Below are 14,225 nucleotides of genomic sequence, written 5' to 3'. Positions count from 1 at the left end.
ACTATTCTTTTTGGTAGCCTCCTCAGAAATAACGAAAACAAACAAACAAACAAAATATTTGTACTTCTAAATATGCCATTTCAACTGGTATTCATCAAGCATATGATCACTATTAGTTTAGAATTGGCATATTTTCATGCATCAAAAAACAATGAGTTTGAATGCCTACTATCATTTTGAGCACCCACTGGACTAAACAGTAATGCTGAGTAGAATGTATAATCTTGACAATTTAGACTTTGTAGGGAAAGGACTGTCGGGAAGCCAAATACATGTAAATGTGTTACTTGAAAGCAACAGTTGAATCCCTGTGTCTGAACTGATTAGGTGTTTCTGGAACCTAAATTTTGAGTTATCAAGATTAAGAGGTATCTTTTTTAAAAACTGCAACACATGAAATAAATACAAAGTCATTATTGCTAGTCACTATGAGTGTTGCTATCACAGTCATTTTTCACCATGCCATTGTTACCAAACCATCCTATGATCACATCTTAAACTCAATATAAATTATTTTGAACATAGTCTTAGTCCTTATAGCTGTGTCCTCATTCTTATTATGAACTGAACAAAACAAAGAGGAGCCACAGGGTGTAGATCTGAGCATTTCTATCCTAAAGTCTCAGTGAGTTTACTGCTTGGACCAACTCTGAGCCACTTCTATTCTTGTTGTCATCCTATATTCTGTAGATGCTATTAGAGCAGAAATAGAAGCAGTGGCTCATCTGTTCACACTTCTTAGAGAAAGGAAAGAAAACAAAACAAACAGATAAACCACAGATGCTCAATTACCCATTTAACTGTCATCTTTCTTTTTTGCTGAGTATTGAAACTTAAATGCCTCTGGGCACAAAAGGATAATGGGTCTGCCTATCTGAAAATGCCAGACAGGATAATATATACATAGATTTCTTTAAGAGTAGAGTGATTTTTCTTTAAAAGTTGTACACGTGTATGGAAATATACTTTCCAATAGGCACTCACACAGAGGCCAGAGGAAGACATTAGATATCTTCCTATGTTGTTGTCTACCCTATTTCCTTGAGGAAGGTTGTAGATTCTCACTAAACTTGAAGTTTGCTATTTTTGCTAGACTGGCTAGCAAGGGAGTTCCTGGAATCTTCTGGTCTCTGACTGCCCATTTCAACACTGAGGTTATACATGACTGTGGCCATATAGAATATTTTAAAAAGTAGGCCCTGGGCATTAGAATTTGGGTCTTCAGGTGTATACAACAAGTGCTCTTAGCAAGTTATCTATCTTCAGAGCCCTGAGAGTGACTTTGTTTTAAATTATGAACATGTTTTTTTGCAGAATTCTTTTCCTTGCAATAAACAGTTTCCAGTGAAACTGTGCCAAAGGGTTGGGACAGCTATTTTCCACCAATAGTCAGAGAAAGTTCTCCAAACTACGTATACTTATTGTCAAAGCTTAGAATAGCTTCATGGAGGTGGAACACCCCAGAGAAATATGTGTGAAGAAATAAAAGGAAAGATACTAAGGTGCCTATCTGTACTGGGCACCTCTGGCAAGCAGCAGTGTACTTTTTGCATGGGGATGTTTATTACAGAGGGAGTCCACATTATCATTAGACACAAACATTATACTGGAATTATCAACTAGAAAAGACAGTTTTTTTCTCCTCAGAAGCTCCTTTCTGATCATTACAAATACTAAACAATCTCATCAAGACAAACAATTTTAATCCATCTCATAATGTAGATTGAAACCAGGAAGAGCATTGAAAAATATCAGCTCTAAGGAGTCACCAAGGGAACCTCAACAAAACCTTCTATGTGGCTTCCCAGGTCATTTTGATGCAGAAATGTGAAAATATTGAGTTACAAAGGTGTTACTGTTAATAAATATGCAAGATTATTCAACCTATTGTGCCCACATGTGTACATTTTCTTATTTGAAAATGGAGTTCACTCCTCCATCCTAGCAAAGTTATTTGAGGATGCAGGAAGGTCCTTTAGTTCAGTACTGACATGATGGAGTTGTTCCATCAAGACAGTGATTAATGACATTTGTTTCTAGCACATTCCTTAACATCTTAACTGCAATACTATTTACTAAACAAGAATTCATGATCAGAAGGGACTAATGTGTAGCAAGTCTTTCTCTGTCCCACCAGTTCCCAAATAATAACACAAAATGCAGAGAATCAATGGGGTATACAGCAGTTGACAACTAGTGTTCAGCAGATCAACACACAAGACATTTGATTCCTTGGTAGGCAGCCCCACCTGGTAAGCCTGTGGAGTTACTGTGGAAACCAGTTGTTCCTGCCTGTAATTTCTCTCATGAGTCACTTCATTTCTTCCCCAAGAACATCTCTGGGTGAGTTCCCACTGTTTGCAAGCTTATCTCATTTAAATATTCCATCTATTGGGCACAATGGATGTCATTGTGGATGGTCAGGAAGATGATTTCTGCTTAGGCTATATAGCTTTTATGAATAGAAATAATACTAGGGTATTTTGTATTACTCAGACTAAACTGGGATTCTCAATAATAAAGACAGACTTTTATGTTGTAGGAACTCCTCCAGCCAGTAGCCTTTAAGATACGAGTCCACTTGGGTATGGCCTCTTATACTATAAAAGTTGACATAAAGTGTGTGCTCGCTCTTTCTCCTTGCTGCTGGATTCAGTTCCTGTTCCCCATTTGTGCAGAGGACTGTGATCTGTGAGTCTACCCCTAAATACATAACCCTTTATTATACTCAATTCTGAGCTAGCATGACATTATTTTGTAACTTCCATCTTCACTTTTACACAGACAGCTGATTTTAGACTTCAGAACAAATGCAAAGCAGGCTTCTTGCCTTGGAAATGTATATCTGGTTGCCCCTAGAGACAAATGCATGAGGTTATTTTCCCAGGTGTTGTTTGTTGCTTATTCAAGCCTTGAAATTGCTTGAAGAAACTTTAGTCTGCACATAGTCCATACCACTCAAGGTCCAGATAATTAATTGTTATTGTTAAGTATTGAATTCCAGTGTACATTTTCCATCTGGGAACCCTAACCATTTGAGCTATACGCATGGTCAGGCGATGCTCACTGGCTGATCAGGATGACATCCCTACTTTAAGAGAAACTTTGTGTCTTATTTTGTGTTATGAAATTGAATAGGGTCCTGAAAATGTAACTTATAATTATCTAGAGTTTGGCTGTGACAGGAATGGTGGGAGAGAGAGAGAGAGAGAGAGAGAGAGAGAGAGAGAGAGAGAGAGAGAGAGAGAGGGATCAGCCATGCAGGGAGGAGTGGCAGTCATGAGTTACGTGGCAATGTAGAGGAGTGAGGTGTTAATTAGAAGCTGCTGGGTAGAGAAATGAGAGGAAGCTGTATAGAGAAGCAGGAGAGACTTTTCAGAGAGAATTTTTCAAGATAAAGAGGAAGTTGCCATCAGAAAGTGTCTGTGTTTTATTTCTCCCCTCAGGTGGAAAAGTCTAGCCCAAAGAAAGAGAAAAAAATATTTCCTAAGAAGTCTAGCCCTCACCACCTTCATGGGTTTTTCTACATACCCTGGTGCTGACTGGGGGATGACCCCCCAGTTAGTTTAATGGAGACTTCTAATTAATTATGAAAGCTTGGTTTTAGCTTATTCTTGTTTATAACTAGCTCTTATATCTTAAATTAAACCTCCTTTTTTCCCTGAGGACTGTGGAAGTGTACAGCAGGTGATAACTAGTGTTCAGATGTGGAGTGATTCTCTGATGGGGAGAATCTCATTTGGGCAGGGTCTGTGGGACCACCAACTCTAAGAAACTGTTGCTTCTTTCTGTGGCTTCACATGTGCAAAAGCAGCTCTGGTGTCTCCCCAATACCTGCACTGTGGTGTGTAATCTTATTTGATACATATACATAATCGCATGATTACATCTCAATCTTATGGGTACATATATCCATGGATGGTCAGGAAGATGACTTCTCATTAATCTGCATGATTTTGATATATAGAAAATATACTAGGATATGCTTTATGACTAGATCTATTGTCTCATGAAAAATGTAAGACACTTAAAAGCCTACTTTTTCTTTTACTCAAAGTACACAGAATTAGCTCATTTCACCTCAAACTAGACTAAATGTTTCTACAATGGATCATAAGTTAAAACCTTTACAGATATGCACATGGTCAGGGTTGCAGATGTTTAAGGTTATTAACACAAAGCAACCTAAAAATCAGGCCAATTCTTTGCTTGCCAAGTCTGACTGACAAGACCTGACTCTGTACGGATCTTTCTGCAGCTTGTCTCACTCAGGGACTGTGCTCACAGCCTTTGCTCACAGTCTTAAACCTGGAACCACTGAAACCTTGCATTTCTGTGGTACATGGCTTGATTAGTATCACTTACCCAAGAAATGTGCTATGACCAATGAGATGTAACTCTTGTAACTTTTTTTCTTTTTTGCCTTTAACCTCCTGTAAAAAATGAATTTAAGCTAGGTGAACAGAGAAGCAGGGGAGAACTGGAACAGAGAATTGAAATGAAGGAGAACTAGAAGCCATAGAGGAGGAATTAAAGTTAACAAAACAATAAAGAGCATGATCCTCAGTCCGTGTATGTGAATCTTTACCCCTCAGATAAAAAAGCCTTAAGCTCAGCTTCACTTTGTTGTGGACTTCTTCCTTGAACCCAGAAGGTGGTCGTGAAGTGCTGGACAGTCAGGAAACCGTTACATTTCTGTTCATTTAGGTGTTGTCATGTGGCTGGTGACTTTTAGAAAAACCTTTTATTAATGAGAATACTTTATTTAAAAATTGTACTCCTATTAGCAGTGAGGATGGACAGGATTTCATATATTTCTTCAACAATTAATTTTATTTTCCACTATCGTTTAAGCTCCACGCTACTTTTTCTTTCTTTTTTTTATTAATTATTTTTTTAATTTGTTTTACATATGAACCACAATTTCCCCTGGCACCAGGTTTCTCCCTAAGCCCAAAATGACGCCCCCTTAAGACATCTCTTTCAATACATTTCCCCTCCATCTTGTTCCCAACCTGTCCAACCCAACCCTTCATATTCCAATTTCCACCCCTGTTGGCTATTTCCTTTTATGTCTCCTTCAAATGTCCTGTTTTCTTTGAGTTCAGTTAATGACTTCCCCTTTCTTCTTCCCAGAACTCCCTGTTTCCAGAAGTCCTTCTTATATGTCCTGCCTAACTATTGGTCATTTAGCTTTGTATTAAACATATTGACATATCTTTACACAGGGTAATCAAATATTTCACAAAACTAATGTAACCTTTAAAACAGGCATTCATAATTTTTCTCTGCCAGCTTATTCTGAATTCATATTATGTTCCTATGTAAAGGTTTTCCTAAGCCAAGAAAACTGATCAGGGTATTGTACTTTTGCAGTGAGGGGAAATATCCAAGCCTATAAATTTGAATAGTCTATAAATTGGATATTCTTCAATAGTTACTATTCACAAAGGGAGATATAATTCAGTTATGAATATAGAACTCAAACACTGTAGGATTTATAATTTGTCATAAACAGAAATAATATTATAAGTTGATGATACCTTAAAATACTTTGATTATTAATTAACTTATTAAAATACTTATATTATTAATATATTAACTTATATTAATTACTTTGAAATTACGGTAGCTGAGACTAAAGATATGGCTCAGAAGTTAAGAGCATAAACTGAACTTGCAGAAGACCAAAGTTTGGTTCCCTGCACCTACATCAGACATCATACAATTGCCTATAACTCCAGCTTCATGTGATCAACATGAACATGTAAACATTGTTTGTCTGACCAGTTCATCTACCACCCAGGCCAAGAGATGGGCCTTGGGTTTGCCTACCCTAACATTTACCCCATCTAGGACTTGCTGGAGCTTGTGAAGGGACTGGTCCTGTGGAACATTACTTGCAGGATCTCCATGGTTAGGAGCAGCAACTGGATATCCCAGAGGAGTTCGGTGAGGATCCAGTGATGGTGGTGTACCAGAAACCAGAGCCTTAATCAGACCAGTGATTCATTGTAATGAATATTTCTAGTAAGTATGATTTGACAAAAGGGTGTACTATGTGACACACTGCTCCCAAAGCCATCAGGATAAATGATATAGGTGTTGGATATAAGCCTAAGATAAAAGCCAAGCTTTTATAATTCATAGGAAGTCTCCATGTCATTATTTGTGGACTGGTGGTCCTGATGAGAAAGTACTACTACAGTTAACTTCCCTGTGAACATCATGATCTTGTCAAACATGGTGCAATAAATATCAATTACCATTCCTTGTGTGCCTGCTTCAGTAATGCTTGTCCTTTTTTCTATCATTTTCTAGTACCTGATGTTCACAGGCTTCAGGTGGTGATAGCCAAGTGTTCCCAATGGTTTGTTAAAAGCCAGTCTATAAGACTGACTCCTTGCATACTGCCTCAGATTATATAGTATTATCATTTCAAAGAGGTTTATCATTCAGCTTCTTTCTTTGTAGCACAACCTCATGAGCCAGTCTGTGAAAAGCTCTTTTACTTCTCATTCAAAAATCTTGCCTAATTAAAGCAATTTGGATGCTGAGTATCCTCAGTATGCTGTTTATCATAGACTTTCCTTAAAAACTCAGATATGCAGGGTGTCACTTCTAGCTCGCTCTCTCCTCCTTCACTAATTACTCATATGTAACCTACATTTTTGGGTCCCAGGAAGGGCTTAACATCATAGCATAGGTCTCTTTAGTACTCTTTATCTCTTACATTCCACCAGCTGTAGGAAATGGTGAGCTTCTAGCTTCCTCCTATTTATCCTTACTTTTCCTACCGAATCAGAACCTAAGGCAGAGGGCAACATCCACATGTATTTTTCCTGCTGTAATTATTTTCCTTACTTGTGTGAATATTTTCTAAGGATATAGCTGATTCTCAGTTGTATGACTTACTGCCCATGGCAAAGGCCATTAAACTATCTCTGTAGCCTGCTTGCAGTTCCATCCCATACGTTCTTCTTTTAGGTATTGCAATATATTTTCTAGTCTATCCGCCATATTTAGAGAATCCCTATAATCACGAGGCCGACCACATTTACAAAGTCATGTACCTCATATTATGCATAAGAAATTGGCTATTCTTTTATCTCAAGGATGCTCCACCTTCACATCGTTTGGCCTTGGTGACCTGTCTTATCACTCATAGCAGAAACCACAGAACTGCACCAAGATGTGATAGCATCCCATACCACACAGAGAAAGAGAGTCATGATGGGGTTACCCCTATGGATGCTTCATCCTTATTTGGATCAGCAGGCCTTGGTTGCATGTCTTACTACCCATTACATAAGTCATATAGCTGCTCTTCTAATCCTGTTGGTCTTTGTTTGGGTTGCCTGACTTTTCCTTTTGAAAGGTGAAAAAAGTTCTATTTACCCTAGATAGGGCACTGACTACAGATCAGAGAAAATTCCACTCAGGTGTTGCTTCAAGAAATAGCGAGTTTGATAGGGTCACTAACAGAAGCACAGGGGAATGGCTACTTACAGGATTGTGGCTGGCTTTCAGACAAGGGCTGCATCACAAAGTTCCCCACAGTATGGTTACTGACTCAGAAAAGGTACATTTAAAATGTTTCTTGGCTAACCTGTGGGCAACAATGATTTCCTCTATCCCAGCAATTGTTTGCTGCTTTAATAGTACTAGGGAGGAGTCACCTGAGTCTTGTAAGTCTTATGAGCTTCCTGTGTCTTAGAAACTTCCCTTCCTACTCCAGGAGAGAGAGTTTCACTTTAAAGAAAATTATTACATAGTATTTGCTCTCTCTCTCTCTCTTCATTCTTGTAGGAAGAGTTTTCCAAGGTCATTTGCACATGTATAGAATTTTGTTTAAATGTTTTAGGTTTTCCTTTTGATGTAACCCACATGTAAACAATGTAATCTGAAAATTAATATATACTCATATGCATGCTTATACTACTAGTCTTCCTTTCGCACTCATTCTGTTTATGCCATGTCACGTTAGTTTCATGAGAGTTTTCTGTTTATATATTTTATATCTGTTATAGATAGTCTGTTTCTCTTTGAAATATCATTGTCTATTTGATTAAATTGACTAAGGAATCTGACTCTGAGATGTTAACTTGATGAAATTATTATTATTCTTTTTAGCAATTGCTGGTGAATGTTCTTCCAGGTGTGTAATAGGAACACAACCATAATTCAACTCAATTCCATTTAATTACTATGACTTTCAAAGAATCACACTCATGCCAATTCAAAACCAACACATCTCCCTTTAAAGTGGGTGACTTTGTACCAGAGAAAGAGACAGAATCAGGGAGCATTGGCAGGGTATATAATATGATAGCCTAGTCTGTCTTTTTCATCATGGGGTCTCACACTGTGACAAGGCTAAGTCTACGGGGCCTCATACAGCGACAAGCTTCTGGTCATATGACATCAACTGTGTCGAGATGCTATTGGAAGGAAGGAGGGAAGATTCTCAAATCTCATTTTGGTTCTGTCTGAAGGCAACAGCCTCTGCTATCCACAGGAGTCTCTGTGTAGATCATACACTTTTTCAAAGTTCAGTTTCAGTTGGGCTCTGACTTCTTGTCCTGAAGAAAGGAGTCACATCTTCCTAAGTTTCCCTCCAATGCACATTATGGTTATGTATCTCATTACTTACAAAATTTCCTTACATTTGTGTGCATTTGTGTGTGTGTGTGTGTGTGTGTGTGTGTGTGTGTGTGTGCTTGTGCACTCACATGCACATATGGACCATGGCATACATGTGGTGGTCAGAGGGCAAATTAATAGAATTTCTCTCTGTACCATTTGGCTCCAGGGATTGCACTCAGGTGACCAGATTGGTGGCAAGAATTCTACCATGGAGTCGATTCTCTGGCCCTTATTTCTTCTTAAAAGTAGTTTGATGTGTCCCTTGATTCTTCATCACGCTCCATCAACTACAGCCAAGAAAATTTAGTGCCTACTTTCTTTGCAGCAAAGACCAAGGTCTTGTCTGTGGAAGGCTGCCTCCATTTTTCTCTTCCTTGATACATGATGTACTAAGTCCTCACTTATCCTTCTCTTTCAGGTTATTTCATGAAGGCAACCTTCTAAAATGTCTAGACAAGGACTAGGCTCTTTGTCATAAACATTTCTCACCAACTTCATAGGGTCAGTGTTAGTACTTCTCCTTGTCAGTCAAAAAGAATAAAGAGACGGAACACTCTATTCTAGGCTAAGAGAACTCTAGCTAAGTCTTTTTTAGTACAATTTGTTGGTAATAGGCCTTGAATCAGCATAGTTTCCATGGGGGTAGAGAGCTAAAGTGGAGGTTCTGAGCTCTCCATCTGCTTTTCCTTGAACCTGGCTTCTCAGAATTTCATGGGTTTTTTTTTTTTTTCCTAGTAGGGTGTTTGTGTCACATTCTCACACAACTGGTAACCATTGGGGATAAGCATGTTTAGCTTCCATTTGAGACATCATGATGTAACATAGAAACCAAGTCATGGGCAACCCCAAGAGCATAAACACCCCACCCTTCTTTACTCAATAAGACAAATTCAGAAAAGACGTCTTTCCACTAGCATGGCGGGGAAAAGGCAAATACTTGCTTTATTTGTGGTGCAGTTTCTGCCAGTGCTCAGTTCTCACAGACCCCGTTAAGCTACAGGAACATTTTGTAAACTTACCAAATACCGTAAAAAATGACCAATGATAAGAAAATTACAGAAAAAGTTTCCATTACACTGTCAAAAGTTGTTTGAATCCAAAATCTGCTATTTCCTGCAATTAATTTTTAAATGTTGATTCTGGTTAAAAATGATTCTGTTTTGTTCTTTCCTCTCCTACATAGTCCTGGTTGAATTATGTATGACACTCTGTTTTTGTGACATTTTAGGATTGCCACTTTGGGGGTTGAGATTGCTTTTATTCATCCACATTTTTATTAAAACCTTAATAGTTTACATAAAACATCGATCTTCTGTGTTTTATGAAGCAAAGTTACAGGTTCTATTTAGGGTAAAGCATTTCCAGTTTGGGGAAAAAAATTGAACAGCTAATTAGCAGAAGGTCATTTTATGCCTTTTTTCCTTTAAAACTATAATAAATAATTAACCTATTAATTACAAAAAATTATTAATTATGCTTAGAGCAACCAGAGTATCTTCACAAATTTATTTTCATATTTGTTACAGTATGTGAAGTCGTTAAGTAAAGTCTCTGGTTTTCCAGTTGGGTAACAAATGGCTTTTGTCTGATGCATAATTAATAGAAACTAATGATGACTATGTAGCGCTTTCCAGAGTTTTAAAGGCAAATCTATATTGGCCTACAGTTAACATGCAAATTCATCCAACGAGCAACACAAAATGTATTGTAGTAGTCATTCATTTTTATCAACATTCAGAAGATCTAGACAGCAGCACAACTCTCCTTATGTTGGAAACACATAATAACATGGTCACCACGGAAGTTAGACCATACCTGGTAAAGTAACCCCTTACTAATTCACCCCTACCATCCGTTCAGACTTCCAGCACAATACATGAACAACAGTGATTAATACTGCGGCATGAAGATAAATACAGACAAGAGTTTGGTGTGCTAGCATACAGAGTCCTAGAAACAGTGACAAACAAAACCAAACAACTTGCCTTGTTCTCTCTCCTCTTGTGAGCCTGGGATTTCCACGGTCTCACCAAAACATTCTACCTGGGGAACTGAGTCCGGTGACCCCAGTACTGAAATTTGACCACAGGGGATGCTAGGCTTATTTAAAGATGGGCATCAAGGGAGATATCTCGGTCTTCAAAGACTGGTGTGATCACCAGACTCCTTGAAGGAAAATGATTTTTCAGAATGGTTAGCATTCTCTCATGGAACTGTTTGGCAATTCTGTGGCTCGGATTTGTTTTATTGTATTTGGTTGGGGAAATGAAGTATCCACACCATCACCACCATACGTGACTCTCCTTCCATTACATAAGACACTTGTTAGGATAAGAAAGATTTTCCGCTAAAGCTGACGGTGACTGAGGGTCATTTAGTATTCAAAGATCCTAAAGAACCATTGGTTCTCTGAAAGTGATAAAAAAGTAGGAAAGGTTTTGTTCAAATGCCTGCCAGTAAGCAAGTATTACTTCAACCAAGACAATGGCTACGGGACATCAAAGTACTATAAATTATCAAAACTATCGTACAGAAAAGTTACAAATTCATTGCAAAATACATTACACTGCTACCATTAAGAAAAAAAGTGCTTTTTCTTTTTCTTTTCTTTTCTTTCTTTCTTTCTTTTTTTTTTTTGCCAGAAAAGTATTCTTTCAATATAGAAAATCCTATGTGGTACCCTGCATGTGGCTAGGATATATCATAACGGAGTTTGTACTGAGTCCTTCTGGTTCGCTGGAAGAAGGGCTGAAAATGTTTAATACTGACTTATTAAAGCCATGCTCCAAATGACCATGCCAGCTGTCAGTGGAGAGATGCCTATTTAAGACACTAGAAGATGCCCTGGTCTGTCAAACCCTGCCGGTCAGGTCATCACACTGTCCCACCAATCAGCTGGTTTAGAATGCACAGGCCTTTGCGTGTTCTGTGGGGTTTTCCTCATGTTCTCCTGAATTATCCTCATGTCTTTGCCTCTGCGAACCTGCTCAGTGATGCCGGTATTGTCTCATGAGGGGAACGATACAAGGTGGAGGACCTGCCAGTTTCAAGAATGGATGTCCAAGAAGCTCTTGGGCTGTAGCTCTTTGAGAGGGCTCCCTCACCAACATCAGATCTAGGAATCCTCGGAGCATGGAAGAAACCTGGGGAAAGAAAGACACCACACTGAGGATCAGCACAGAAACCCACCAAATTATACCAAATAAAGGAGAAAGGTACAAAAGAAACACATATGCTACCACTATAATTGATTTCAAAGTGCGAAACAGTGGAGGTGAAAAACACAGAGTAACTTCATTAAGTGACGGTAGGTAATGAAAGTGCCTCTTGTGTCTGGGTTATATAAGCATGGTGGTATGCATGAGAAGTTCAGCTGAGAATGTGAAATAGAGCTTGGTGGACACCCCTCACCCCTGCACAAAGAGAAACTCATTTTCATCAGGTTCGTCCCCTCACCCCTGCACAGAGAGAAACCTGTTTCCAACAGGTTAGTCAACACAGACATTTCTGTGTAGTTTTTGTAAAGCTGACTTGTCTGACATCTATCAGATGTTACTTGGAGATGAACGCCATTAGATGAATGTCCTGGTTGACTTGTCATACGATGACATCTGTTCACTTTCTACCTCTACGGAGATATAGGACATTTCTGCCATTCTAAGAGGGTGCCTTGGGCTTCTTGGCATTACCTACAGCCTTACAAAAGATAATGAGGGTCCTTACTTCTAACAGGACACATTAGCTTTACTTGCTTTTATGCCTTGTTCAAAATTATTTACATATATACACATATAAACACACGCATATATAGTTTATATGCATATAATAAAATATATGTATAAGTTATACAATATAATTCTGTACAGAAATATATACATATATGTGTATATATAACATGCAAAAATATTATATCACATAAATATACACATATAAGTGTATTATACATATAAACATATATATATATATATACAAACACACATTATATTTGTATACTGTTAACTTTCACTGGCTTATTTTCATTTAACATTGCATTTATGTGAGATACTTTCCTTATTTGTTTCATTTTTCTGTGGCTGTCCATAAATAAATATCCATAGATTATTTATTCACCTGGGAAACAAACCTGGGATTTTTCCAGCTTTCAAACATTAGAAGTAAATATATCTTTGTGTATTCATTAACACTCAATTCTATTGGGTATAGAGTTATTTTCACAGGACAGGGTCTTAGTTGATTTTCATTGGTTAATCTTCATCCAATCTAGCAAAAACTTCAAACTCTTAATGAGTTCTTGTGGTTTCCCTTTTGCTGAATCTCTGCAAAAGCTATATCAATGGCTTAGTCCCACTTGCTACGTTTTGAAACATGTGAAAACCAAATTCACTGGTTCTTGATATGAACAGTCCTTCCGTTCCCTGCATGATCTAGCTCCTGCCTATTTCTCTGGAATGTTCTATCCTTGTCTTCTTGCTGTGCTGTTACAGCATATGCCTTCTTCCTTGGCTTCAGGTACTTGTCTCTGATGCTCCTTCTGTATGGGATATTTTTTCTCCCAGATCTTTGCATGACTAGTGCCTTCTTTCCATTTCTTTCAGATGAATCTTTCCAGGAAGGGTATCCTTGGCTTTTTATACTAAAGCAGCTCCCAGTCTTCTGTATTGTACATTTGATCTCTTCATAGTACTTTGTGTTCTTCATAGCACTAGTTGAATATTTTTTAAAGATAGATTTATTTATTTATTTATTTATTTATTTATTTATTTATTTATTTATTATGTACAGTGTTCTGTCTGCATGTCTACCTGCAGGGCAGAAGAGGCCACCAGATTGCATTATGGATGGTTGTGAGCCACCATGTGGTTGCTGAGAATTGAACTCAGGTCCTCTGGAAGTGCTCTTAATCAGTGCTCTTAACCGCTGAGCCATCTCTCCTGCCCCAAATCCAAACTTTATTAAGTGATGGAGCTGAAGGGATAGCTCAGAGTTAAGAAAGCTTACTGCTCTTGCAGAGGACCAAGGTCCTGTTTGCTGAATCCGTATCAGGCAGCTCACAGCCACCTGTAACTACAGATCCAGGGAATCCAAGCTCTCCTCTGGTTTCCTCAGGCAATTGCACAATCATGGTGCATATAAATTCACACAGGCACACACACATATACACATAATTTTACAGAGTGAAGCACAGACTATAAGTTAATCTTTAAAGCTAAAATGTGAATTTAAGTCTGTAATAAGTTCTGTTTTAAAAGTCTGACGAATACTGACTTGGGTGCAGAAATGACAGCAATATGACTGCATCCAGAAGAGAACAGGCAAGACCATTACTGACAGTAGAGTGTACATTGTACTACTTTCTTCTCTACTTAGAATGCAGGCTCTACAAGAATCAAATAATGGGAATGCCCCTAATTGGAAGTCCCCAGCAGGTACCAGCCACTTAGTGCGGACATACTGGAAGGAGAATCCAACTCACATCTCACCAGCCCTTTGAGAGAAGAGCTGATAACACCCCATTTACAGATGAAAAACTTTGTGGTTGGAGATATGGAGTCACTTGCCCCATAAATGCACAGAAAAGC

General features: G+C 38.2%; 1 protein-coding gene across 2 annotated transcripts in view; it reads right to left on the bottom strand.

The window, feature by feature from the left end:
- Window positions 1–9,528: 9,528 nt before the first annotated feature.
- The window catches only part of Pak5 (p21 (RAC1) activated kinase 5), a 268,738-nt gene continuing 264,041 nt past the window's right edge, over window positions 9,529–14,225 (bottom strand). For both annotated transcript variants that reach the window (XM_005365545.3, XM_026788499.1), the window contains one exon: window positions 9,529–11,789. In XM_005365545.3, coding sequence (XP_005365602.1) covers window positions 11,634–11,789 — 156 coding nt within the window. In that variant the 3' untranslated portion in view covers window positions 9,529–11,633. The remainder of the gene's footprint in view (window positions 11,790–14,225) is intronic.

This window comes from Microtus ochrogaster, unplaced genomic scaffold, assembly GCF_000317375.1.
Source record: "Microtus ochrogaster isolate Prairie Vole_2 unplaced genomic scaffold, MicOch1.0 UNK3, whole genome shotgun sequence".
NCBI classification, from domain to species: domain Eukaryota; kingdom Metazoa; phylum Chordata; class Mammalia; order Rodentia; family Cricetidae; genus Microtus; species Microtus ochrogaster.
The sequence above is the reverse complement of the archived record's forward strand: the minus strand, read 5'-3'. Positions and strand labels throughout refer to the sequence as shown.